This window comes from Bufo gargarizans, chromosome 8 (genome assembly GCF_014858855.1).
Source record: "Bufo gargarizans isolate SCDJY-AF-19 chromosome 8, ASM1485885v1, whole genome shotgun sequence".
Lineage (NCBI taxonomy): Eukaryota > Metazoa > Chordata > Amphibia > Anura > Bufonidae > Bufo > Bufo gargarizans.
The window spans coordinates 181,874,043-181,887,413 of NC_058087.1; the positions used below are offsets into that span (position 1 = coordinate 181,874,043).

The following is a 13,371-nucleotide window of genomic DNA, read 5'->3' on the forward strand; positions in this document are numbered from 1 at the left end:
TCTGATACAAATACAGGTTTCCATTTTCCAGCGGTTTCAAGATCTCTGCTGGCTGTCAGCCAATGGTAATTTGTATTGGTCTGTGCACCCACAGCTGCTATGTTCTGCGCAGACACATTGTAACAAACTCCTAGAGCAGCTGTCTCCTACCAGCTGTGACAAAGCTGCAGGCTGTCAGGGCATGCTGGGAGTTGTAGTTCTGCAAAGTACGATCATTAAATAATATACCTTCCTGTACCTAACGCCTTATTTTGTATCATTGACAGATGACCCGCCCTCCCGATACGCGCCCAAAACCTCACGCTTCCGCGAGAAGTTGTCCTTTGAAGAGGCGATTACCTCCGGCGATCACGTAGGAGCCGCCGACAGCCACAGCGCTAATGGCAGCCTGGCGGGCACGACGTCCAAGAAGCGGGGCGCAGCCTTCCTCCACCTGTCAGAAGAGGACGAGCTCTCTGACAGCCTCCTCCAGCCTCCGCCCAGTATGTGCCGCTCACACCTGCCTCCAATGGGTTCAAGTTCTCTGATTGCTGTCAACGAACGGGAACGCTATTATTTACCCCCGGAGGTTTCACCTGTACTTCTCACAGCCGTGGCTTGTTCGGCCAGGTTCCAGAATCAGGGGGAACAGAACAAAATACCGCAGAATGTCAGACTATTTTATACTGGATAGGTCATCAGTATCTGATCGGTGGGGGTCCGACACCCGGGGGCCTCGCCAATCAGCTGTTTGAGAAGGCAGCGCTGCTCCTGTGAGTGCCACGGCGTTCTCTAAACTCACCAATCACAGCGCCATCCGTTATATAGTGGCCGTGCTTGGTATTGCAGCTCGGCCTCATTCACTTCTATGGGGCTGAGCTGCTCCGAGGCCACGTGGTCAATGAATGTGAGGTCAGTGGCCTAGGGAAAGCTGTGAGAAGGTCGTAGAGCTACTGCCAGTACCGCTGCCTTCTCAAACAGGCGATCGTGGGGGTCATGGATGTCGGACCCCCACCGATCAGATACTGAAGACCTTTGCTGAGTACTGGTCATTAGTCTATAAGTTTCGGAAAAGCCCTTTAAAGGGGTTTTCTGCTTCCCCTATATTACTGACCTGGTTATCAATATCAAGTTGTGAGTTCTCGTCACACAGCTGACTGACGAGGGTGCACGGAGCCGGACCCCTGCCGATCCGATATGGATGACCTTCCCTCTGAGGATCATCAATATGGGGGAAAAGCGGAAAACCCCTTTAATGGTGCAGGTATATGGCATATGGCTTCCATAGGCACCCATGTTAAAGGGGTTGTCCGGGTTTAGAGCCGATCCCGGACATAGGCTCCCCTTCACTCATTTACCATGTCTGAGCGGAGCATTTCTAGCTCCCCCTTGCCGTGTGCGGGGCCGGTAGTAAAGAGAAACCCTTGCCCTGCGCGGTGCCCTCCACTCACACATGGTAAACGAGTGAAGGGAGCCTATGTCCGTGTTCAGCTCTGAACCGGACAACCCCTTTAAAGAGTATCCCATCTCCGACATTAATGGCATATCCCTAGGATATACCACCAGCGAGGGGAGGGACCCACCTCTGACGCTTGCTCCTGTCTCCAAAATAGGGCCCCCATCTGACAGTGATGGCATAGCCCAGCAATATGCCATCATCGTGTGAGATAGGAATACCCCTTTAAAGAACCATATGCTGCTTGGTATAGATTTTTTGATGCCTCTGTATAGAGAGCGTAGTACAGTATAAAAGGGTATTCCAACATATACCAGCAAGATGGAGGACAGCAGGAGACTCAGCGGGGTCAATGAATACAAAGGACACATAAGCCGAGAGATTTTCGGCACCTACACCCAATGTACACTGCAAGTGCAGCGTGATGGCCCCCTCAGGCCCCTTTCACTTTAGCGAGTTTTCCTGCGCGGGTGCAATGCGTGATGTGAACGTACAGCACCCGCACTGAATCCTGACCCATTCATTTCAATGGGGCTGTGTACATTTTTTTCACGCATCAGTTCTGTGTTGCGTGAAAAACGCAGCATGTTCTAATGGGGCTTCAGTGAAAAACGCATTGCATCCGGAAGTGAGGGTGCGATGCGTTTTTCACTAATGGTTGCTAAGAGATGTTGTTTGTGAAAATTCAGCTTTTTTTTATCACGCGGGTGACAAACGCATCAAAACGCATTGCACCCGCGCGGAAAAAACTGAACAGCTGAACGGAATCGCAGACAAAACTGACTGAACTTGCTTGCAAAATGGTGCGCATTTCGCTGAACGCACCCTGAACTAATCCGTCACGCTCGTGTGAAAGGGGCCTTGGGCTCTGTCCACACAAGACTGAAAAGACCCAGAAATTGCTGTGGGTCTCGCTGTCTCCATTGCAAAGAATGGATCCACGATGGCGGTCCACAGCATATTGACATGCTGCACATTTCTGATGCACCCCGGGGGTCGGTTTATTTTATTTTTTTTAGATCATCCACTTTGCGCCTACTGACAACCCTGCGGATTTGCCACATGAAAATGTTTCAACAAAATCTACAGTATTTGGGCTCATGCACACAAACATATTTTCTTTCCGCTTCCGTTCCGTTTTTTTGTGCGGACCTGTATGTGGAACCATTCACTTCAATGGGGCTGTAGAAAATACGGAAGCTACTCCGTGTGCATTCCATTTGCATTTGTCCGCATGGCCGTTCCGCAAAAAAGTAGTGCATGTCCTATTATTGTCGGCAAATCACGGTCCGAGGCCCCATTCAAGTCAATGGGTCCGCAAAAAAATACGGAAAGCACACGGAACACATCCGTATTTTGCGGATCCATACTGTAGAAATGCTATGCCCAGCCCATATTGCTCATGTGTTTTAGTGATTAATAAGTTAATGTTTCCGATCTGCAAAAAACGGATCAAACATATGGATATGTTTTGTTCAATAACGGAACAGACGAGGACTTAAATTGGAGGAAAAAAAAGTGTGAAAAACGCACCGCAAAACAACAATGGTCGCGTGCATGAGCCCTTTCAGTCGCACCTGTAGATAGCCTTAGGGCTCTTTCACACGAGCGGATGCCCTGCGGGTAATCTGCTGCGTGAAAGAGAGCCGAGCCCAGTTCCGGACAGCAGAGACATGGAGCATTAACATCAGTGATAATTAAAAGTGATCTTTCTCGCCCAGTTTCCTTGGGGGACACAGAAGACCTTGGGTATAGCTCATCTCCCTAGGAGGCGTGACACTAAGTGAAAACTGTTAAGCCCCTCCTCCACAGCTATACCCTCAGCCTGGAGAGAGAGGCTGCCAGTTTTAGCTTAGTGTCCAAGGAGGCAAGACACTCCCTGCTACTGCAGGGCTGTTTTCTCCTTGTTTTTAATTTTGATTTTTACTTTTTCTTTTCTTTTTGTTCCAGACATTACGGGACAACAGAGTCGCACTAGACTTCTCTGTTTCTCCCGGGGTTGAGCTGCGCCAGTGCCGGTCATCCGCACTGCTGCCTCCCCCACAGAAGGCAAGGTGGACCAGGGCAGCCCAGCTCCCCTGCATCCCGCCAGCGCAAGGGTCGCCCGCACGCCAAGTCCCTCTTCCAGCGTCCTGCCACTACGGTGCCAGTAGCTGAAGGGGCGACCCTGCTGGAACGGACCGAGGGTGAAGACGGCTGTGGTGAGAGAGTGGCTTCTCCAGCCCTACGACCCCCTCCCCCCACCCAGGTCTCCTGCGTGACTGACCCCCATATTGGTCCCTGCTGGATCCTAGCTTGTTTTATTAGCTCCCTCTCCTCCCCTCCATAATAGGTGCCCACTGAGGGGTTATGCTGGCGTCCCTATCATGCCGCCCAGGGAGCTGCCTCTATACGGGCACCCGGTCACAGGGTTCCCCCGCCCCCCCCCCCCCCCCCCTATCGCCTTACCGGTGCGCTGCTCAGGGCCAGAGGCCCTCTCCTGACGGCTGCAGCGTAGGGCCCTTGTTTCCGGTCCGCGGGGTGGGCACCCGCGGCCGGAATGACTGGTGCGGTGTCCCAGCAGACCCTGGCGACCACTGCTGCTCTCAGAGGCTGTCTTTCCGGTCGGCCGGGCGCCGCAGAAAGATTCTTTCCAGCTCCTTCCCGGGCCCCCTGACTGTTCCGGCCCGCGGGGTGGGCTCCCGCGGCCGGTATTATGCACGCGCCGCTCCGCTCCCTCCAGGTCCCGGCCGGTACCTCCGGGCACCGCGAAAATTTAGGCCCCGGCTTCGCGGCCGCGAAAATTTAGGCCCCGGCTTCGCGGCCTAGTAGGCCGCAAATTTCCGGCCTCGATTGGAGGGGGCGGGCACTCTCCAGGCGCGAATTCTTCCCGCCGGAGGTCCCCCCGCCCCCAGGGCATCGCTGCACCGCTCTCAGGTCGGATCCCTGTTAACCTCTTGGATGCCGACGGCTGTGCCCTTATATGGTGGCCCCTTCCTGCCTCAAAGAGGCTGTGTTTTAGAATAATAAATAAAAAACATAACTACAGAAATAATATAAGAATTAACAGTATGTGTGTATATATATATATAAGAGGTATCTGTATTTTTTTGTTGGCTGCGCAGGATGCTGCAGCCTGACCTTAGAGCGCTGGCCGTATGCCTGCCCCTATTCCATAGGCGGCATGTTGCGCTCCGTGGCACTGGCCAGGTATACATGTTCCCCTTCTAGGCGGACCCTTGCCCTCTCCTGGGATACGGCGCTGGCCAGGTGCAGGCCGCCCTTTTCTATAGGCAGAATTAGTCGCCTTCTCCAGTCACGGTACTGGCCATGTGCATGACCCCCCATTATAGGCGGCATACTGCACTCTCTCTGGCTGCGGGCTGGCCTTGTGCATGACCCCCTTCTGTAGGCGGAATACTGCCCTTTTACCGCATACGATGCTGACCTTGTGCACGACCCCCTTCCATAGGCGGAACGCTGCACTCTCGCTGGGTTTGCTACGGCCATATGCGTGACCCCCTTCCATAGACGGGACGCTGCACTCTCGCTGGATTCGCTACGGCCATATGCATGACCTCCTTCCATAGGCGGAACGCTGCACTCTCGCTGGGTTCGCTACGGCCATATGCATGACCTCCTTCCATAGGCGGAATGCTGTACTCTCGCTGGGTTCGCTACGGCCTTATGCATGACCTCCTTCCATAGGTGGAATGTTGCACTCTCTCTGACTTCGCTGCTGGTCATACGCATGACCTCCGTCCAAAGGAGGGCTGCTGCGCTCCCTCTCTCTGGATTCGCTGCCGGCCATATGCATGGCCTCCGTCCATGGGCAGAACGCTGCACTCTCGCTGGATTCGCTGCCGGCCATATGCATGAGCCGGCCATGTGCATTGCCTCCTTCCATAGGCGGAATGCTGCACTTTCTGGATTCGCTGCCGGCCATACGCATGACCTCCGTCCATAGGCGGAATGCTGCACTCTCTCTGGATTTGCTGCCGGCCATGTGCATGAACTCCTTCCATAGGTGGTTTGCTGCACTATCACTGGATTCGCTGCCGGCCATGTGCACGACACCTTCCTTGGGTGGTGTGCTGCACTCGCTGGAATCGCTGCCAGCAATGAGCATGTATCCTTTCCTCAGGCGGCATATGCACAACGCCACTGACTGTGGTTGTTTTCTCGCCAGTGTGTTGCTGGCCATGTGCATGTCCCGCATCCTTGGCGGGGTGCTTGCATTTTTGCTGGATGCGATGACGGCCGTGTGCATTACCCGCCCCCTTCTGGGTGGAATACTGCTCTTTCGCCGGATATGTTGCGGGCCATACACGGCCCACCTCATCCATGGGCAAGAATTTGCACCCTCACGTGACCCATGGCTGTCCTTGAAATGCTGTGCGGGATTCTTGCTTGTTCTCCTTCGTTGTGGAGTAGTTGCACTCTCGCAGTATTCGGTGTTAGGTGGGTTATTGCGCACTCGCTTTATGGTAAGATAACCCCGTGCATGTCCCCCTTTCTCTGGGCGGACCTCCTGCGTTCCCGCTGGGTACTGTGCGGCCATGTGATTAGTCACCTTCTGGGCGAACTATGGTATTTTCTACTTCTCTGAAGTTGTTACTGGCCTTGGGCAACCCCCCTTTGGGACGGGCCTTTGCATTCTTACCAGCTGCAGTGTTGCCAGGTGCATTTCCCCCTTTTCTGGGGGGCCTGCCTGCGTTCCCATCGCATGCCATACTGATGTCTTGTGCATCACTCCCTTTCAGGTTGCACTTTGCACTTCCGTTGATACTGTTGGGCTCTGTGGCTGATCCCCTTCACTGGGTGACTATTTTTTTGCAGTGAGCGGAATTTTTCTGGTGTGCTCTGTCCGTTGTTTGGGCCGTGTATGCCTTCTCCTCCCATAGGTGGGTTGGCCTTCTCACTGCTTGCGGGGCTGTTCGTACGTATGCCTCACTTCCTTCTGCGACTTACCCTTTTTTCTCTTGGGATGTGGTGCTGTCACGGGCCTTGCACTCTTCTCTAAAGAGATCATTCTGTCCACCTGTATAACCCTTGGGTGCTGTCATATAAGCATTACAAGTATGCCGCTGTATTCAAAGGTGTATTCTTTAGATATGAGTAGATGGGCTCTACTTGCTCTCTACTTCGCCGAGCTGGGTGGTGCTCGTTTTTCTGGTTTGGCCTGTATATTGTGGTCCCGTTGTTTCGGCATCCACCATGTCCGTTGGCCTTTCCACCTGGGGAGTGTTCGTGGTTCTTTGATACGTACCCTTTCGTTCTCCCGTGCACTCGCTTCCCGGCGCAAGTGGTCACTGGGTCGAGAGTGCCGTTTGCAGTGCCACTCGATTTCTGCGTTAGCTCTGGCGGGACTGCTGTTCCCTCGCCTGCTACTGTTTTTCCTCCTCTTCGGGTGTCGTGCGGTATGAGTTTTTTCTTTTGGCGCCCCCTCTGCGCTTTAGGCTGGTCCGCTACCGGGTTCGGGCCGCTTTTCTCGGGATGGTCACCCAGCTGCTCTTGGGTGCTCACTTACCCAGGTCCGTAGGACCTCCACCTTGGGTTCTTCAGGGTACTCGCCTTCTGCGTGGCAGTGAACCGGGCGTCTCGGTGAGCGGGGTTCTGCCTTTGAGCTGTCCTATGGCTTCCCTGTTGCCCACTCCTCCTTTCAGTTGTAGGGTGTTATGCCGGCCTCTGTCTCGACTGCCTTTTTTCGCCGGCTCTGCTTGGCTCCCACTCGGTTTGGCTCGGCTCCCTCCGATGTGGCTTTTGCCCCGGCCGCGCTTCAGTGGCTGTTCCTTCGCTGCCCTCCCCTCTGGGGAGAGCTTGGTTGTTCATGTGGATGGTTCTGATGTTCCTCTTGGCCTCGTGCTGTCTCCCTTGTTCACTCTGGCTGTAACTTGGGAGGACCCCCATTCGGTCGAGATTGTCATTAGATCTCCCACACCGGGACTGTAGGACGTCTTCCTGTGGTGGCTACATCGGCATGGACTTTAGCCTGTCTTGTCCTGGCGGTTGCTGGGCGGACCCTTCGGTTCCTTTCCGTCTGTCCTTCTGCTCCCCCACTCCGGGTGGTTACAGGACTACGTTGCTCGGGGGCCGACGGGACCAGTTTTGCCGACCGTTCTGCCCGTGTTACTGGTCTGCGCCTGTTCGCATTGGGTTTCACCCGCTTGCCCAGGCGACTCTAGCGGGCTCGCTAGTGTTCGCTCCTGGCCGTGTTTTGTCCAGGATCTGTTGTAGGACTTAGGGGTTTTACCGGGGGTTCTGTGGGAAGCTGGGCGTTCCCCCACTCTGCCTTTCTCTCTCCATGGTTCTGTCTTTCTCCAGTCCGACCTGGATCTGGGACTGGGACTCTGTTGCTTGAAGTGTCAAGTGTCAGCGCTGTCCTTCCCCTTTCGGCGTTCCCCGGCCCTCTGGGCCTGTCAGGGCCCTTTTCCGTGGAGCGGCTTTGGGGTTCCCTCGTACTGCCCCTGGGTACCGCCCTGGGCATTGCATACTGGGCTCTTGGCGCTCCAATCTTTCCCTTGGAGCCGTTACAGGAGTTCTCTCTACTCCTTCTGTCCTGTACGGTTATGTTTCCGTAGCCGTCGTGTCTCTGGCGGGTGCCTGGGTGGCGGCCCTTCTTGTTCCGAGCCTTCTCTTTCCTCGGGACAGGGCTGTTCTCCATCCCGTCTCTTCCTTCCTTCTGAAGGTGGTGTTTGTCTTTCATTTTAACGGGGCTTTCGTCCTCCCCTTCCCACCCCCGGGAACGGACACTTCACCGATTTGGGAGTTGTTTGGGCCTTGCGGTTTTTACTTGGAGATCTCCGACTCTTGTCGACGTTCGGTCTCTTGGTTTTCCAGGAGGTCCGCGCAACGGGTTGGTGGCCTCCGGGGTGGCTTTCCTCCGCTTTCTCACAGTGGTTGTTGCTGTGGTTACCGCACCAAGGGCAGGGTTCTGCTTTTGGTGTCACCGTTCGTTTCACCGGAGCGGTCGGTGCCTCCTGGGCCGGTGGCATTTGGTTTCGGCCATGCGTCTGTGCGCGGCGGTCACTGGTCTGCCTTACAGCGTTCTACAGGGTGCATACTCTGGCTTCGGCAGATGCTGCCTTGGGCCGCCTGGTCTGCGGGCGGCGGTTTCTTGATGCCTTCGGGTGATTCGCCTTGGTGCTGTGGTCCCTCCCCCTTTTGGACTGCTTTTGAACGTCCCAAGGTCTTCTGTGTCCCCCAAGGAAACTGGGCGAGAAAACGAGATTTTTGTATAACTTACCAGTAAAATCTCTTTCTCGCTCTTTCCTTGGGGGACACAGCACCCACCCATTCTTTGTTTTTTCTCTACACGGTTTCCGAGTTGTTTTACCCGTTGGGTAGTTGGCTTGTTGGTTCCACTTTTGGACTTTGCCTTTTTTTCACTACTTGGACACGCAACTGGCAGCCTCTCTCTCCAGGCTGAGGGTATAGCTGTGGAGGAGGGGCTTAACAGTTTTCACTTAGTGTCACGCCTCCTAGGGAGATGAGCTATACCCAAGGTCTTCTGTGTCCCCCAAGGAAAGAGCGAGAAAGAGATTTTACTGGTAAGTTATACAAAAATCTCGTTTTTTACTACTACAAAATCACGGTGACCATTTTATCTGTGATTTTGTAGTAAAAAGATCACAGAGAGGCACAGAGCATTATCAGTCATGTTAATGCTCCGTGTCTCTGCTGTCCGGTGCGGGGCTTGGCTCTCATTCACGCAGCGGATTACCCGCACTGCATCCGCTCGTGTGAGAGAGCTGTAACGGGGGATTCTCTTGACTGGTTACGGTTGCAACAAACCCTCAGCTGTGAGCAGTATTAGGTCTGTACACATTTTTAAGCTTTGGAAATGAGCAAGAATTTCTTATATCCATTGACGGCAAGCAGAGATCTTGAATACGGCAAGGAATTCAAAAACAAAGCGAACTAGAAAGCTGGAGAACTTTGTTATCCTATTATATTTTATTTTTAATAGAAAGGAATATAAGTAAAATATCATCTATTTATTTTTTTCATCTTTTTCTAGCGCCTAAAGCTAAGCGCCCCAAACTGGAGGCAGTGAAGAAGCTGGACTTTGGAGCTACTGAGCGATTTGCGGCTAGCCCAACACCAAGTGATGACATCACTCCTCCGCCATCCCCTGATCCCACACAGAAGAAAGACAGGTGTGACCTGCAGGTTCTTCTTTATCCCTGTGGCCTGCCTGCTGTTGTAAAACTATAACTCCCAGCATGCCCTGACAGTTTTAGTATGACCCCCCCCCCCCCCCAATATCCTGTCCATACAGAAACAAGTTTGCATGCGGTACATGATGCAGCAGTCATGCTGACAGTCCTTGCTCATGGACCAGTTTTAGACTAGAGGGGTTCCTGTGGGGAGCCCTCTAACCGTTGCTCCCTCTCTACAGAAATCTGAAGTTTCTGAGCTGTGATGTGTTTGACGTCAGTGATATGGCTCCGCTACAAGTCACCCCGACAGAAACCGAGCAGAAGCGTGTCTTGACGCGCCCCCCTGTACTGGAGGACTACATCAATGTGACTTCCAGTGACGGCACCAGGGTTTATATGACCCTGAGAGACGATCAGGATGGGACAGGGGTTCAGGTGAGTAATCCTGCCTCAGAGGTAAGGGGCTGCAGTGCTGCAACTCTATATTGCGGAGTGCCCGCGGGGGTAGAAGTATGGGACCCCTCACCAATAATAAGCGGATGCTGCATCCTACAGTCCTCATTATATAATATGTAAGTAACCATTAATATTTGTTTTAGGAGCCTTCTAAAATTACAGGCCTCAGTTGGAGAGGTGACCAGCAACTTCATCTTTTGGGGGTCCCTATTTCGTACATTAAAGAGCAAGTGGCTGATGAGGTAATGACCTGTATTAGCTAGGAAACAACATTAAATAAGTATTTGTGTATGTTATGGCGTATCATACATAGTATCCCGAGAACAAAGGGATCAATATACTTGTAGCTTTTCCCTGCAGAATAGTGAGTGCAGCTCTGGAGTATAATACAGGATGTAACTCAGGATCAGTACAGGATAAGTAATGTATTGTACACAGTTACTGCACCAGCAGAATAGTGAGTGCAGCTCTGGAGTATAATACAGGACGTAACTCAGGATCAGTACAGGATAAGTAATGTAATGTATGTACACAGCGACTGCACCAGCAGAATAGTGAGTGCAGCTCTGGAGTATAATACAGAATATAACTCAGGATCAGTACAGGATAAGTAATGTAATGTACACAATGACTGCACCAGCAGAATAGTGAGTGCAGCTCTAGAGTATAATACAGAATATAACTCAGGATCAGTACAGGATAAGTAATGTAATGTACACAGTGACTGCACCAGCAGAATAGTGAGTGCAGCTCTAGAGTATAATGCAGGATTTAATTCAGGATCAGCTCAAGATAAACAGAGACTCTACTGTTTATGTAGATTATATCTGTATGTAAGTTGCAAATAGATATTCACATATGGATGTAACCTCTGACAGGTGAGTAAATGGCACAGTAATAGGGAATAATGTATTGTGGACATAAGCAGGATATGATCACGCTTGGGTTGTGGCTAGCGCTACATGCACCAATATTTCTACCATCAACTCTCGTGGCGTTTGCCTCTGGTGCAGATACGATGTCTGCAGGGTATCCTGTGCTTTAAATTGCATATGGTAATTGAGACCTGTCTTGTCTTTCAGCGTCGAAGGCAGGTGTTAGAGGAATCACAACGCCTTTCAGAAATGTTGAACAGGTAATACAGACAGAAGTCTTAGTCATGGACTAGCGTAGCGGTCTAAAAGGTTCCTGTCTTCCATACTAGTACATTAAGATAATGCGTAATATGATATGAACGGAGAACGCTGGGTTCCTCTCCCAGATCCCCCAGCAAACAGGGGATGATGTGGTCAGCCAGGCATTTTCTCCTGCGTTGGCTGCTGCGGAGGAAATGTATTTTCTACATGATCAGTTCTCCATTCTGACCTGTAGAAGGGTTCCCTAATAGGGCATATGGACAACCCCTTTAAGGCTATCATCATTTTGTTTCTGTCACCAGTCAAATGAATGAATTTGAAGAGGTGGAAAATGAAAGTTCAGAGCTCGTCTCTGCAGAGGCAGAAGAGGAAGGAAACGATGCATCCTCGCATAACCTTTGGGTTGACAGATACTCCCCAAAATATTATACAGAGCTGCTGAGTGATGATGTAAGGGTTAAATCACCATTTATTGAATGATATAACGATACCTTGCCTGCATCCTTCTAATGATCTGCTTTCCTCATTTCAGTACACGAATCGCTGCCTCTTGAAATGGTTGAAGTTATGGGACACTGTGGTGTTTGGTAAAGAAAAGACAGTGAAGAAGCCCAAGGCAGTCCCTGATCAGAGAGCAAACAACAAGTTCCAGTTCCAGAAGGATTCGACTGTTAAGTGGAAGAGCAAAGCCCAGATCACAGAGGAGATACTCGAGGCAGAACTAGATCAGTACAATAGGCCCAAGAACAAGGTAAATGAAGAGCAGATGGCTACACTATGCTGATAGTCACCGCATCAAGCTTTCTGCTTCCATCAACTGTGATGTCTCTGTCAGCAGCTACTGCAAACAGGTGATCACTGTGGGTGCTGATTGTCTAACCCCCACTGATCTAATACTGATGACCTATCCAGAGCATGTCTAAAAGGTGGAAACCCCCTTTAAATGGGTCTTCTAGTTGGTACAAGTTATCCCCTATCTACAGGATAGGGGATAACTATTAGAGCGGTGAGCGGGCCCTACCAATCACCAAAACGGGGAGTTCGTGCCCCCTGAAAAGAATGGAGAGGCCGGTCGCATATCCGCTCGGCCGCTCCTTTCATTGCTATGGGAGTTTTGGAGAAAACCGCTCTCTTCTTTTCAGGGTAGCTGCAGGGGATATGGGAACACCGTTCTCGTGATCAGTAGGGGTTCCAGCGATAGGACCCCCACCTATCTAATAGTTATTCCCTAGCCTGTGGATAGGGAATAACTTGTAACAGCAGGAATACCCCTTTAATTTACAATTTGTACCAGAATCCCCAACAAGTTTTATTGCACAGTTGCCCAAAATTATTTAAAAAAAAGCTGCAATAATAATTATTCAGACACGTATATATTTTAGGTTGCTTTGCTCTGTGGTCCTCCTGGTCTGGGGAAAACGACATTGGCCCATATAATAGCAAGACATGCTGGATACAATGTGGTAGAAATGAATGCCAGGTGAGTACGTGGAATTTTACATTTCTAGGCTTCTGCTCGTAATGTAATGTAAGACTGGGTTGCCAAGCATTCAGGTTATTTTTAAAGTGTTTGATAAAATTCTTATTGTTCAAAATTCTAGTGATGACCGCAGTGCAGAGGTATTCCGAACTCGAATCGAAGCTGCAACACAAATGAAATCTGTGCTGGGAATGGATGAGCGTCCTAACTGCTTAATTATTGATGAAATTGATGGTGCACCTACAGTAAGTGAGACACAAAATAATGAACCCAGTGCAAAGAAAAGAGGAACCGCTCCCCACCAGCGGTCAGACCCATGAAGGGCCTGTACTTTTACGAGGATACCCCATGTTTTAGTGTTAAGTGATGCTGATAAGATACTCTCAGCTATACAAACTGTGCCGGACAAGTGTGTCCGGATTAGGTCCGGATACGTTGTCTGCGATCAGGGAAAATCGTGCGAGTAGGTATGCAATTGCAGTCAGTTTTGACTGCGATTGCGTTCCGATGTTTAGTTTTTATCACGCGGGTACAATGCGTTTTGCACACGCGTGATAAAAAACCGACTGTGGTTAGGTGCTCTGTATATTTTATTATTTTCCCTTTATAGGATGGTTATAAGAGAGAATAATAGCCTTCTTAATACAGAATGCTTACTAAAATGTGGCTTTTATGGGTTAAAAAATGTACTCAAGTCATCCTGTTGTTCGCGCAGTCGACATC

At 51.1% G+C, this 13,371-nt stretch overlaps 1 protein-coding gene across 1 annotated transcript in view; it reads left to right on the forward strand.

Moving 5' to 3' along the window:
* The window catches only part of CHTF18 (chromosome transmission fidelity factor 18), a 51,168-nt gene that overhangs the window by 156 nt on the left and 37,641 nt on the right, over window positions 1-13,371 (forward strand). Inside the window, exons 2-10 of the mRNA XM_044303432.1 lie at window positions 267-482; window positions 9,435-9,573; window positions 9,816-10,011; window positions 10,176-10,274; window positions 11,115-11,167; window positions 11,471-11,618; window positions 11,701-11,919; window positions 12,551-12,648; window positions 12,770-12,893. Of these exons, the coding sequence (XP_044159367.1) occupies window positions 267-482; window positions 9,435-9,573; window positions 9,816-10,011; window positions 10,176-10,274; window positions 11,115-11,167; window positions 11,471-11,618; window positions 11,701-11,919; window positions 12,551-12,648; window positions 12,770-12,893 (1,292 nt within the window). The remainder of the gene's footprint in view (window positions 1-266; window positions 483-9,434; window positions 9,574-9,815; window positions 10,012-10,175; window positions 10,275-11,114; window positions 11,168-11,470; window positions 11,619-11,700; window positions 11,920-12,550; window positions 12,649-12,769; window positions 12,894-13,371) is intronic.